This window comes from Pleurodeles waltl, chromosome 3_1, assembly GCF_031143425.1.
Source record: "Pleurodeles waltl isolate 20211129_DDA chromosome 3_1, aPleWal1.hap1.20221129, whole genome shotgun sequence".
Classification (NCBI taxonomy): domain Eukaryota; kingdom Metazoa; phylum Chordata; class Amphibia; order Caudata; family Salamandridae; genus Pleurodeles; species Pleurodeles waltl.
Genome location: NC_090440.1, coordinates 1,220,145,367 through 1,220,160,292, shown reverse-complemented (window position 1 = coordinate 1,220,160,292; position 14,926 = coordinate 1,220,145,367). Strand labels below are relative to the sequence as shown.

The 14,926-nt window shown below is 45.1% G+C and overlaps 1 protein-coding gene across 2 annotated transcripts in view; it reads right to left on the bottom strand.

The window, feature by feature from the left end:
- SLC37A2 (solute carrier family 37 member 2) overlaps positions 1–14,926 on the bottom strand; it is a 1,507,897-nt gene that overhangs the window by 977,385 nt on the left and 515,586 nt on the right. For both annotated transcript variants that reach the window (XM_069224551.1, XM_069224550.1), the window contains exon 5: positions 2,517–2,652. In XM_069224551.1, the coding sequence (XP_069080652.1) occupies positions 2,517–2,652 (136 nt within the window). The remainder of the gene's footprint in view (positions 1–2,516; positions 2,653–14,926) is intronic.

Here is a 14,926-nt window from a genome sequence, read left to right as displayed (position 1 = left end):
GAAAGAACTGAAAGAACCAGGAGTGTGGGAGAAGGTTGGAAAGGGAATAGCTTCAGTGGGACATTGGATTGGGGGAATTTGGAATGGAATATTATTGAAAATAATAGAAGGAATATTAATATTAATAATTTGTGTATTTGGAATATGGGGAATAAAAAGGGGAATAATAATGATTATGGAAAGAATAAAAAGAAGAAAGGAGGAGAAAATTATGAAAAGAATGGCAGAAGAATACAAAGCGCAAACTAGGGGAACTAAAAGGAAGAGGGAACTGACAGAATTTTAATGGAATAAAATTTGTGGGCTAAATTTGTGTGATGACAAGTAGTCATCAGAGGAGGGATTGATGAAGCAGAAAATGAAGGTTTTGATTTATTAACGCTTAAACGTAGTGCTGAAATAATCATGTGTGACATTAACCGAACTAATTAAGATTGTACGGGGACAAAATGTGCCCTCAGAGTAGTTTGCCATCATTTATACGCGTGCTTTATATAACGTGGTGTATTAGAATTGCACTAATCCGACATAATCATAAACGTGTGCTACGATTTGCTTGTTTGAAATGCTTTAGCTTAGCATTACTTTAGCGGAGGCTTTGGCCTAGTTGCCTGGTCTCACGGTTTAGAGGCTCGTATTTTCCCACTGTGCTAATAAACGTGTATTTCTACTTGAAGCTGTACTTTTCCACAGAAGCTGTTCACATGCTTATCTTAAAGTTAGTGCCAGCTTGGCATATTTTCTCTTTAATTCAAGGTCGACTTGCAGGTGCGGACAATGGAGGCTCTGAAAGTGAGCTAATTGGGAGACAATGTTGCGATTTGCGTACCCATCTCCAAGGATAATGTATGCTTAAGTAAAAGCTTGAGAACTGTCGTTTTTGATTGGTCAATTTGAAGCTAACCTATGAACCCACCAATGGAGACCCTACAGGACTTGAACTGTTGTCTATAAAAACCAGGTGCACGAGAAGAAGGGGGCCATTGAGAGCATTACTCTTTTTCATCGGACATCCCGCCATTTTGACTTCGTAGCTATTATGGCCCACTTTGCTGCGACGCCATTTTGAGAGACTTTGATTCTTTCTCTAATCGAGAGAAAGAGACTTTAAATGATTCTTGCCCTAGAGACTGTAATTTTGATTTGATCCCTTTGCATGAAGTAATAGTTTTACCTTGCCGCCGTGAGGCATTTGCCCCGTCCACCCCTGCCCCTTTGTCCCGTCCCATGCCTGATCGAGAAACGGTACTCAAGATGACCGAAGAACGGTACCTGTGAGACGAAGACTTCCTTGTATGCTGATCGTAATTGGTAAATATGAAAGGAAATTGTAAAATTGCATTGTGTTTCTTTTAGGTAACCAACTGCTGATTTGGATAAGGGCCCTAGCTAGGAGTTTTCTAAATTAATGTTGCTAAATTGTTTTTGCATGAAGTCCCACATGCCGATGCTAATTTGAGGTTAGATGAGGATTCCATATGTCGCACTATGCAATTTGAGATCTTGTTATGCTGACTAAATGTATGCCATTAGTTCATTACAGATTATCGTATTAGTGCTTTGCATTGCCATTATCGAATGCCTTGTGATTCAAATGCTACATAGATTACACTTGTTTCGACGTTATGGACAGCTATTAATGTTCATATATGTTTATCATTTGGTGTTGAGACACATTTATATTGTGCTAGCTTTGTTAATATAGGGAAATAAATTCACTAACTTTGCAATAAACTGGTGTGGTTATTCCTGGCTGAAAGGTCAGGGTTCGCCGAAATGTATTCTGGATTAATTGTTAAGTGTTATGTTGTTCAAGGTGTTGCTTATGTTCGTTATTGATTATTGATTGGATGCGACTGATAGATATAAGAGTACAGAGAGTTCCCACTAAGTCAAAAGATCCATCGGCCTAAAGAGCGTCCGAACGCAGGAAAAATTATTACTACGTTCCGCTCTATCACCCCTGTACGCTCTCAAACGAGGTCGTGTGTACAGTCTTTTTCGCCCCATGCTTCTCTCCCTTTCTATTGCTTTTTGCCCCTCTATATTCTACTTAATCTTTTACTATTGCATTCTTTGTTGTTGATCTCTCTCCTCCTCTTTCTCCATCCATCGTAGTGTCCTTTCTTCCTATATATGCTTTGATACATCCCCTCTTCCAACCTCCATGCTGCTCCGCCCCTCTCATTCCCTCCCATTTCTATTAGTTTCTTTTTGTACCTCCTCCTCCATTCACTCTTCTTTTGTTAACTTGTGCACAGCATTCTTCAATGTTAGTGTTTGCAGACACGTTTTAATGGTTTACATCAATTAACCTCTGTCAGGCTGTGCCATCGACTCTGACATTTTGCTACAGCACAATCCAAACGGTAGATTTATTTAAAGTGGGTAGACTAAAGTCCCTGGTTAACACTTCTGTTTAAAACATTCACTAAACGGCCTGTATAACAAACAGGAGAAACATCCGAATTGAAAAATACTGCAGCAGGAGTTCGACAGAACATAAACCATCTCACCTGAATAATGATATAATACCACAAGGAGTGAATGTTCCAGTAATAGCCCAAGCCAAAGAGAGCAGTGAAAAGGCCACTTAGCAGCATTCCACATGACAGGTAGTATCGCAAAGGAAGGCGCTCACCAAACACACCACTGTGGGAAAACAAAGAAAACAAGAGTTAAATGTGGAAACGTTTGCAACAGTGCTGAGCCCTGTACTACTATAAGGAGAGAGATGCATTATTATAGCCTAATGTGACCCCTGTGACAATCTACTACAGAATAATAATGCCGAATGTGGTGGATAATGAGATGGTTCTGTGCGGCCTACTGTTGCATAGTGACTGGTGTTGCATGGAGCTTACGGCTGACGTTAGGCGTATGAGGAATCCAGCTCCTGATGCACAAATACATAACATACCCTCATGCGTATTTTGCCATTAAGAGGTGAAGAACTTTAGTCCTGGTTTAGAGTTTGGCAGACGGTCTGTCTACTCATCAGTGACGCAATGTAGATCCCATCGGTCTTATTACAGGTGCAGAATGTGAGATGACTTCCCAGACAAATTTGCAGGCACTTTTAATGGGGTTCCGAAGTGGTATTTTCTGAATTCTCAAGAATATTGAATATCATTTAACCCTCCAGGAAACTTAACACACTCTTCTAATGAACAGCTAATCAAACTAATCGTGCGTAATTACTTAATCCACGTTTTCATTTTAATTGGTTTCTCTAGAAAACAACTCAGCTGCGACTATGGAAACATTAACACTCTCATTCCTCTTTGTGGAGTAACATGTGAAGGTAATACAACCTGATGAAAAACTAATATTAGGAGTAACGTTTTCCCTGATTCAGTATTACCTCCCCATAACAAATTCCATGGGATGAAATGGGATATAAGGCAGCACATGTTTTCCCTAATTCCGAGCTGTGAATTGAAATCGTGTTTTCGGTCCCAAATTCCACCAGCCATATACCAGGCATATTAGGTGTAAGAAAATTACCAACTGAGTGGTCACTTTAAACGCTATTTGTAATACCGTTTTAAAAACCTTGTTTGCATGTGACACAATATTACTCCACATCTGGGAATGAGGGCCTGGGCTTTTTTTAGTTTTGGTTAGCTGAAGTTCAATCATACTTCCTACAGCAATAGTCTACTTAACATAATTATTTCGGCGTTAGCAAACATAGGGACATATGTAGCAACATTTTGCGATTCGCAAATGGCCAGAATCGCTATTTGCGACCCCGCAAAATCGGAAATGGGATGCAAAAACCCCATTTCCGAATCGCAAATAGTGACGCGAGCCATTACCGACTCCGTAGTGCGACCCGCAAATAGGAAGTCACAATTTGCGAGTCGCAAACCATATGAAAAAGCCACTCGCAAATTGCAACTAGTCGCAAAAAGCCCATTTTGCACACCCAATTTACCACTAACTCAGAGCAGGTGGTAAGCAGAACCAAAGTACAAAAGGAGACCCAGAAGGAATCTGGGTGACTCAAGATGGCGGAGATATATGTGATAGCAAGGAGGAGGAGAGTCCACGCCGCACAGCAGAGGAGTAGGAGGAGCCAGAGACAGGAGAGGATATACAGAACCAGGCAGACACTTTTCCAGACACTTTTCCAGCAGTGCAGCAATATTAGAATTAATAGATCTACTCAATCCGCAGCTTCAACGCCAGACTGTGCGCGGCAGCGCCATCCCCACACGTGCAAGAGCTATGCTCACTGCACCTCTTGGCCTCGGGTAGCTATCAGGGGGTCATTGCTGTGGCAGGTGGGGTATCCCAAAGTGCACTCTCAGGGTTTTTCAGATGTTTCTTAGATGCCATACTCACACACATGTCCAGATACATATACCTACCCAGGAATAAGGCAGAAATCAACAGCACCAAGTTGGAATTCTACAGGATTGCCAACTTCCCTCATGTAATAGGGTGTGTAGACGGGACACATATACAAATCTGCCCTCCTGCAAATCTGGAATATCTGTTCTGCAACCGTAAGTGTACCCACTCACTGAAAATTCAGGTGGTATGTGATGCCCATTATGTTATCACTGACATGGTAGCCAAATTTCCAGGGAGTACACATGACTCTTGCATTTTCAGGCACAGTGGGATACACCAACGCCTAGAACGTGGGGAGTTTGGAGACAGATATCTCCTAGGTATTACTGAACACACCCTGAAGACATACACACAGGTCAATGTGGAAACCATCCATGCACTGCTAACATTGTCCATTTTTGCCAAACAGGTGACAGTGCATATGCGCTACGACCATGGATACTTACCCCGTACTTAACACCCAGCAATGAGACTGAGAGGCGATACCACAGTGCACATAGGAGGACCTGAAATGTTATAGAGAGGACCTTTGGACTGTTGAAGGCAAGATTCAGATGCCTCCACAGAAGTGTAGGTGCGCTCCACAATGCCCCAATAACAGCATTCAAGATAGTTGGCGCATACGCTTTACTGCACAACATTGCCACCAGATGTGGGCTACATCTCACCCCAGAAGACCCAGATTCGGAGGATGACGAGCAAGAGCTACCACATCGCCATCATGGGGATAGAAGCATTGCAAATCAAGGCAGACAGAGACGGACCATATTGCAAACCAATACTTTGGATGCTATGTGCTGCCTGTCACCACACACACAAATGTCACACACAAAGAGCCCAGGTGTGAAGTGGAACAAACAAGAACTTTTATTAAGTGAAGCTAATAACTAAAGAACTGAACTGTTGGTCAGGGGCTGTAAACGTCCACCTGCAATGAGGACACATTCACCTCATGTGCCTCAATTGTCCGCAAGTGCATAGCTCAACTCTTACGCCTGAGACGCCCAGCAAGGCTAGTGCCTGGAGTGTCAGCAGATCCCTGACAAGCACTGCCATTCCTCAATACCCTTGTGTCCGTGGCAGATGCACTACTGACGGTGGAGCCCTCCTCACTATCTTGAGGTGTGTCTGCCGTGCCCCTAGCCACCTTTCTTGCCTCCATCATGTCCACAGCGTGGATTATCCGTCCCAGTCCACGAGCCACATACCCTGCAAAGTGGCCCAAGTCTACTTGCAAACTGACTGTCCGGCGTGACAGCCCTGTTGTATTGACAGCCAGGCGGACGATTGAGGCAGCCATGCGGTCCAAACGATGTATGAGTTGGCGCTCACGGCGCCTTGCACTCTCTCTCTCTGAAACAAGTTCAGTTACTAGTTGCCGGATGGAGAGTGCAAGGTCACCGACATGACTGTTCAGGCTTTGGAAGTCTGTGTGCACCTGTGGTGAAATTCCTCTCCATTCGCTGCTTGGCCCGTGATATGACTCATCTGCCTTGTTTGCAGGCGCTGACCTCTGATGAGAGCTGCCTCGGCCACGGACATGGAAGAGTCCCCTACATCTCCCTGGGACACCGCAGGGACATGGACACGTCGTCTGCGACGCGGTGGAGCATCAGGGTCCTGTTGGCTGGCACTGTGGCTGGGACCGTGTGCTGGGTCAATCTCCCCAATGTCCAATGGTGCAGCTGTAGGGGACTGTGGTCGGGTGGTGCTGGGCCCTGTGGTGGCTGCTCCTGAGTCTTGTGCTGCCTGTTGGCTGACCTCTGCACCGTGGACAGACTGGCTGGTGGGGATGTCTTGTGGGAGACCTGTGGGACATAGGGAACACACTGTCAGTATCTAACATCTGTTGTATGCTTCCTAATAAACTGTTGCCTATCAGCTGCATACTGGACTACATTGCCCATAATGCACCATTCTGGTGGTTGCTAGTCTGGAATGGAGCTAATTTGGTTGTGCATCCTGCTGTGTACTGGGCGGGTGGGGGTATGGCAGATATGGGTGTACATACATGTTTCATGGTACTCACTTGTTGATGTTCCTGGCGCTGACGTGTCCAGCTCTCCAATTCCAGCCACTGCCTCTGGCTCCAGGGTCTGTTCCACACGTTCCTCCATGGGTGTGGGTGGTGGGACGGTGGATGGGCCTCCTCCTGTGCCCCTCATCTCCCGGAGGCGCTGTGCCACCCTCTCCTTGGTCCTGGAGCGCAGGTGGTACCATCTCTTTTTGAGCTCTTCAATGCTCCTGTGGCTCACCCCTATTGCATTTACCTTCTCCTGGATGTCAGTCCAAATCCTCCTTTTGTCAGTCTCTGGCACACTGAGGGCAGCCCTTCCAAATAGCTGGTCATGGTGCTGGCAGCACTCATCTGTCAGCACCTTCAGTTCCTTCTCTGAAATCTAAAGTTTCCTCTTCCTGCCAGAGTCCTCCATTCTTGCTGCTGTTCCTCCTGGTGGTTGTTCAGCAGTTGGATATGGTTGTGGTCATCCCTCCGCCCAGGTGTATTTGTAAACTTCCTGCCTGTGATGTCATCAGCAAGAGCCAGGAAGTGTTTTCCAGACTGTTCTGCTGCACCTGCATGCAATTTGCGGCACAGTCGCAAATTGTGACACCCACTCGCAATTTGCGTGTTTGTTTTTAGCGAGGTCGCAAAAAGCGACCTCGCAAACAGCAGACTCGCAATCTGCGGTGCGACTTCATTTGCGAGTCACAAAATGAAGTCGCTTTTTCTTGTTGGATACATGTTTGCGAGTCGGAAATTGCGAGTCGCAAAGACTCGCAATTTTCGACTCGCAAATTTTTTGCTACCTACATTATATTTTGCATCTCTTCCCAGCAGAACTTCAGAACCATACACAACAGTTGGAATTAGTTTTGCTCGAATTAATGTTTAAGCTAGGTGTCATGGTCCTGCCCTGAAGTTGGTTCGAAAAGGAGCAAAGTGCATGGAGGAGAGTGGAGGCTCTGTTTTTCATGTATTGCTTGTGGGTCAAGAAAGCCCTCGGTTGTCAAGCGGCACTCCTAAGTATTTGTATTCCAATTCACTCTTAATTTGGTTACCATTCAGAAACCAGGCACACTTTTTAAACTTTTATTTTCTGTAATCAAGATTTTAGCTTTAAGATTCACTTTGAGATTGCTAGAGTATGCATGTAAGGCAGTGGTTCCCAACCTTTTGGCTTCTGTGGACCCCCACTCTATCATTACTGGAGCCCAGGGACCCCTATTGAACCATTATTGGGATCTGGGGACCCCCCCCAACTGAGACATTACTAAAAGTTCGGGGCCTAACCTGTTAATATTATTTAATTTTGTATGCAATCGCAGACGCCCTGAGGAGGCTTTGTGGACCCCCAGGGGTCCCCGGACCACAGACTGGGGAACACTGATGTAAGGTGTTCAAAAGGCATTGGAGACAGATTTTTGTATGGCTCAATAATAAGACATCGTCCACACCAAAAAGATTGCTGATTGAATGCCCCCCAATTCTTGTGGAATGAGCAGAGACTGTGCTTAATGATACGGATAAGTCTGACAAGATGATGTTAAACAAAATCGGTGAAAGGACACATTCTTGCTTTAGTCCCATGGTGGTCTGAATCTTTCACAAGACTGTGCTTCCATCCTTGACCTTTACTCTTAGCCCAGTGTTAGTGTATAGTAGTAGGACTATGCCCCCCAACAAGGGCGGTGAGATTCAGAGTCTTGATAACTTAGCCCATAATGTTGTACTAGGGATCAAGTCAAAGGTGGATTTTAAATTCACAAAACACAGGAAGAAAAAAAAGAGTGATTTATCTTGTTTTTGTTAATTAGAACGTAGAGGGCAGTAAGTTAGATACGGTGCTCACAGTTTTTCAGAATCCCTATTGGTTCATTGGGACTATTCCGTTTTAAGTTACCCTGGCCTTCTGATCTTTGAAAAGTGTTAGCATATACTGAATGAACGGCCTCCCCCGAGACCATAGGATAGGTGGAATTTAAAAAAAAAAAAAATGTTTGAATTGTTTGCTGCTAAATTACTTTTCAAGATTGTTTAGGATTGGCCAGAATTTTTTCGGACTCCTTTACTCACTAGCATGTGCGAGCTATGCCCAGAATTCATCCAAATATGTTTGTTTTGCAGATCAAATTGCAGTTTTGTACTTTTGACAGTAGTTTTGCCTTATCTTGGCGCGCTCGATCCTGCTTATTTGACATGAAGACCCTCAACTCCTGGGTCACTTCACATTTTATCATTCTTAAAGCTTGATGTACCAGCGATTATCTCTTCGGCTGACAATTAAACAGTGGCGTCCGGCAGCTTTAGAAGGCAGGGGGGCGGGCGGGCAACACACACACACATTCATTCTTTCACACACAGACACGCACGCACACACATCCATTAACAACACTCTACAACATTCAAACATGCACGCACGCACCAAACATTCATTTTAAAACATCACACACACTTACCTTCAGCCTCGAGGTCCCAGGAGGGTTGGGACTGCTGCCTAAGGTCAGCCAATGAGGGAAGGAAGAAGTCCCAGCCTTGTCACAGAGTGAGATGGGGTCACTGAGACTGTTGACCCCACCCCACTCTGTGGCGAAGTGTCAATGATTGACACTCACCCTGGGCGCTTCAGGGCTTAAACCTGAAGCGCCCAGGTCGAAGTCAATGGGTGACGCTTTCCTCATCACCTAGGGGAGGGCCTCGAGGCACCTTTGCTTAGCTGAGGAAGTCACGCCCATAGCTGTGACCTCCTCAGCCCAGCAAAGTTCAGCTCAGGCAGCCAGGAGTCTGCGCAAATCGTGCATGTCTCACTCATGGCTGTTTGAGCTGAAAATGAAGGGTGTGTCAGGCTGACCTTTGTTCATCCTGACAGACACTCTTCATGAGGGGCAAAAGGTGGGGGCGTGGCCCCTCCACCCTAAAGGACGGGCCGCACCTGCAATTAAAAGGTGCATTTGTAGGAGGTGGTTTGTAGTAAGTACCTAAGGTACTTACTTTATACCAGGTCCAGTTATCCCTTATTAGTGAAATGTAGGCAGTGTTCTACCATCTTAGGCTGTTAGAGGTAGCTGTAGCAGAGCAGCTTAGGCTGAACTAAGAGACATGCAAAGCTCCTGCAACACCACTATTGTTACACAGTACTTATACACAATAAAAGACAATACTCAGTGTTACCAAAAATAAAGGTACTTTATTTTAGTGACATAAGGCCAAAAATATCTTAGAGGCAATACTCCTTCTGAAGGTAAGTATTATACACAATTTATACACTAGAGACCAACATCAGCTAAGTGAATAGTAATAGAATAGTGAAAACAGTAGAAAATACAGTAGAATGCAATAGACCTAGAGGCAACAAAAACCATATACTAAGAAAGTGGCATGCAAAGCACGAATTCCCCCCCTAGGGAAGTGTAGTGTGCAGAGGGGCGCTGGGAGTGTAAGAAAACACCAAAGGTAAGTAAAATACCCCACCCCAGAGCCCAGGAAAGTAGGAGTAAAGTAATGCAAGTTTCCTCAGGACACACTACAAGTCGTGATAAGAGTTATTGCAAGAACCAAGCAAGACTGCAAGCAACAAATGGTGGATTCCTGGACCTGAAGTCCTGTGAAGAGAGGAGCCCAAGTCCAGAAGTCGCAGAAGATTCCAGGAAGGACAGGAGCCCCAGCCAACCTAGAAGATGGTGCAAAAGAGAATTCTCCGGTTAGAAGAAGTCTGCAGAAGAGCACCAAAGACGGCTGCGGGTTCCTGCATGGTGCAGGAGATATCCCATGTCAAGATGTTGGATGCAGGCTGCTTGCTTCATCCAACAAGCCTTGGTTCAAGCAAGGTTGCGGTTTGCGCCAAAATGGTGCTCCCTGGACCCAGGAGGGACCTGGGGGCCTCAACTTGGACTGAAGAGGCAGAGGGGGCTTCCAACACTGGAGAGAGCCCACAGATGACCAGGCAGCACCCACAGGAGTCTCAGGACACGGGGACAAAGAAGATGCAAAATGCGGTTGGTGCAGCACAACTAAAGAAGGTCCCACACCACCAGAGAACAACTCAGCAAGTTGTGTAAGTTGTGCGTCGCAGTAAGGAGTGCTGGGGACCTGGGCTACATTGTGCATGAAGGATTCTTGGAAGAAGTGCACAGAACTCCAAGGAGCTGGAGATGTCGCGGTGCACAGGGGTGCTGTTGCGGACCTTAGGACAGTCTGGGTCGTGCTGGTCCACCACCTGTGTTCCAGGGAGCACGTCCGTCGTCAGGAAAGGAGTCCCAGAGAACTGGTCGTCGTCGCAGAAGGTGCCCGCAGGAGCAGGGAAGTGACTCCATCACTCCGCGGGAGATTCCTTTGGTTCTTCTGGTGCAGGAATAAGACAGGGAGCCCTCAGAGCATGCACACCTTGGAAACTGTTGGAGAAGCTGGCTGGAGCTGAAGTTGCAGGTTACAAGAGTTGTCCTGGATACTTTGTTGCAGGTACAGCAGTTCCTGGAGCAGTCTGCGGTCGATCCGACGATCAAAAGCTGAAGCAGAGGATGCAGAGAATTCCTGGAGGAGTATTGCAAGCTGAATCTGAAGAGACACCTACAGGAGACACCCTAAATAGCCCTGAGAGGGGGATTGGCTACCTACCCAGGGATGCACCTATCAGGAGGGGTCTCAGACATCACCTGCTGGTACTGGCCACTCAGAGGCCCTCAAAGTGCCCCACACCTTGGAAAACAAGATGGCTGAAGTCTGGGACATCCTGGAGGAGATCTGGACACCACCCCTGGGGTGGTGATGGACAGGGGGGTGGTCACTCCCCTTTCCTTTGTTCAGTTTCGCGCCAGAGCAGGGACTGGGAGTCCCTGAACCGGTGTAGATTGTCTTTTGCAAGGATGGCACCATCTGTGCCCTTCAAAGCATTTCCAGAGGCTGGGGGAGTCTATCCCTCCCCACCCTTTAAAACCTATTTCCAAAGGGAGAGAGTGTAACACCCTGCTCTCAAAGGAAATGCTTTGTTCTGCCTTACTGGGACTGAGCTGCTTAGAGTCCAGGAGGCCAGAACCCTGTCTGCGAGGTGGCAGCAGCTGTAGCTGCATTGCAAGCCTCAGAGAACATGTTTGGAGGTACTGGGGGTCCATGGTGGAGCCCCCAGGATGCATGGAATTGGCTCCCCAATACCAGATTTGGAATGGGGGGACAATTCCATGATCTTAGACACCTTACATGGCCATATTCAGAGTTATCATTGTGAGGCTACATAGGAATTGACCTATATGTAGCGCATGCGTGTAATGGCGTCCCTTCACTCACAAAGACCCGGGAACTGGCCCTGAACTATGTGGGGGCACATTTGCTAGTGCAAGGGTGCCCTCACACTTAGTAACTTTGCACCTAACCTTCAGTAATTGAAGGTTAGACATATAGGTGACTTATAAGTTGCTTAAGTGCAGTGAAAATGGCTGTGAAATAGTGTGTGCAGTTCAGATAATATTTGTGCACAAATGTTAATGCTGTTCAAACTTATATTTATGGTTCATTAATGCAATGCCTTTAGTACTAGAGAGTGCTTGTAAGCTTGGACTGCACTACTGATGGTGGTTCCAGTATAAAAATGTGTACGCACATTTTCAAAGTTTAACAATGAGGCTACAAATAATGCTCCCAGAATGCTCTCTGATTAGATTTAAACCTTTGCAGAAGCTTGAAATCAAAACTGATGATTCTTTGCTCTCAAAATAAAAAGTGCACAAACAATGCAACTAGGAAAACAAAAAGGTTTTGTTAACCCCTTGGGTGCCCTGGACGAGCTGGTCTCGCACTCGGCTACAGCTCTGCTGTGCTGAGGGCGAGACCAGTTCATCCTGCATCTGAGCCCACGGTGGGAGCGCTAGCCCCCCCCGTGGGCCTCTCACCTCTCTCCCTTGAGCAGGGATGGAAGGGGAAGCTCATCCCCTACCACCCGGTACCCCCCCCCCCCCCAGGGCATCTAATGACGTCAGGGTGCACCATTTGTACCTAGATAACTTCTACACTGGAGTGCAATTGTTCAGGGAATTATTCAGAGTGCACACTGTTGCTTGTGGCACAATCCGCTCTAACCGTAAAGTCTATCCAAGGGAGCTCGTGTGTAAAAAAAACTTGAGGGGACAGTGCAGTGCCTTGCGTAATGATGAGCTGCTAGCTGTGAAATATGCAGACAGGAGGGATGTCTGCATGCTGACTACCATTCATGATGAGACTACTTACCCCGTGACTGTTTGGGGTCAGGTTGCCGAAGTGCACAAACTTGCATGCATTTGGGACTACAATAAGCACATGGGTGGTATAGATAGAGTAGATCAGAGGTCGGAAGATTACACTGCTCTTCCTAAGTTTTACAATTGGTATAAGAAGTTCGCAATTCATTTTTTCCATTTAGCAACTTTTAATGCTTTTATTGCGTTCAAGGATTGTTCCCCTGAGTCAAGGATGAAGGCCCATATTCGTACTTTTTTTGCGCCGCACTTGCATCATTTTTTTTTTACACAAAAGCGGCAAAAGTTTACAAAATATATTTCATCACATCACACCTTTATTCGGCTAAAAGCCATAAAAGGAAAGTACAGTCAAGTGAAAAACACATCATTCCAACAACAATTATTCACATGGGCACTAAAACCAAATTACATAAATAATGACCGGTGAGACTCCTAAAAACAGTAACTAACAATCATTTACATTATTACTTTAAATGAAGATTATTAAAATTCCAAAAAATGGCCTCCCATACTACCAAATACTTGTTAACTGTGGGAGAACTATTTAACAATTTATATAAGCAATAAATAGATGAATCTAAAAAGATAAGAAAAATTCTTAAAATACCTAAAAGCCTATATTTTCCTTCACTTAAAAGACTATATTACATCTTAGGCAGAATCATTTCTCAGGGTCTATTAACTTGCTTAGGGGGTGGCCTATTAGCCATTTGATCTTCATAAAATTTGTCTATAAATGTAAATCTAAGCTTATTAAAACCTCAGGCCCTCCTTGTCCCTGAAAATATATTTGTATTTTGTAAGTTTGCGCCGCTTTGTGTCATAAAGTGATGCAAATGCTGCGCAAAAAAAGTATAATTATGGGTCAAAGTTTGTTAAGTTTCAGGAGTCTGTGATAGAGACCCTTGTTGTGGTGGAAAAGGTAAGAGTTCCTAGAGAAGCAGTGGTGGAGAATGTGGCTAGATTGAAAGATCAACACTTTCCTGATCACATTCCTCCTACTCCCAAAGAAGACTTTCCCACCAAGAAATGTAGAGTCTGTGCTCAAAGAGGTATCTGGAGGGGGACTTGTATGTACTGTCCCAATTGTCCTTCAAAGCCTTGGCTGTGTGTGGATGGTTGTTTCAGAAGTTACCACACCCAAAAGAATTATTGGGAACTACGGTGAGTGTAAACTGCCTGTTCTATATTGTTTTTTATTTTTTGTTCAGTTTCACGGTTGGCATTACTGTAATGTATTTAGTTAGAGCTTTTGTGTATGTAGTTTTGTACTTATAATTATTTTGTGTTTTCTTTTTCGTTAAAAAAAAAAGTGATGGCGGTGTGTGAAGTGGCGCTTGGCTGATGGTGTAAGTAGTGACACTGCTAGCAAAATGCGAGTCCTCAGACTCCGACAACTAGTGTGATTGCTGTGTCAGGCATGTGGGCATACGAAAGTGATGGGCACATAAATGGTGCTGTCTGTTGATGAGTGTTGTAATGTGCTGGGCCCGCGGCTGGCAGCGTGAATGGTCTTGTGCATGTCAGGTATGAAAGATGTGTGAATGGACTGTAAAGCAGTTGGTGCCTTGACGTGGCTTTACAGCTCACGAGCTGTGAGTCATTGGTTCTGTTTTTTGGGCCTTTTTGTTATTAACAGTGCATTTAATTTTTGTGAAACCTCTGGTTAACAAAATTTGATCTATTGAACCATCACTCACCCTTGTGCCAAATCCAACCAGTATGTGTGATCAAATTAAAAATGAAAAAACCTGCTCTGCAGTAATCAGGCGTCAAAGCACACCGGTGACATGCTAGGTGTCTCGGGTGGGGCCCGATAATGAAGAATGCCACCATCTCTGTTGGTGGGTGAAGGATTTTTTTTAGCATAACCTAAGGGCGTTTCTTTTCACAATTTGAATGTTTGAAACGTCACAGAAGGAAGTGGACACATTAAAATGATCTATTACAGAACTAACTGTTTTTGCAGGGGGGGGCACTTGCGTGTCTGGTCCCAGGTGCAGTGGTCATCTAGGGAAAACTACCAAACCCAGACATTTTTTTAAACTAGACACCTGGAGGAGTCGAGGGAGGTGTTGTTTGCGTGGATCCCCCAACATTTTCTTACCCATACTCCTCTGCAAACCTCAAAATTTGCTTAAAAAAGCTAATTTTCCTCACTTTTCTTTGTAGTTTCCCCGCGTGCCGTCATAAATTTCCAATTTCTGTAGAATTTTGTCTACTTTTCAGAAATGATTAGCTGTCTGGGATCCAGCATTGGTTTCGCACCCAATTCTCTCACTACCTGGAAAAAACGGTATGTCCCAGTAAAATGCCAAAATTGTGTTGAAAAATGTGT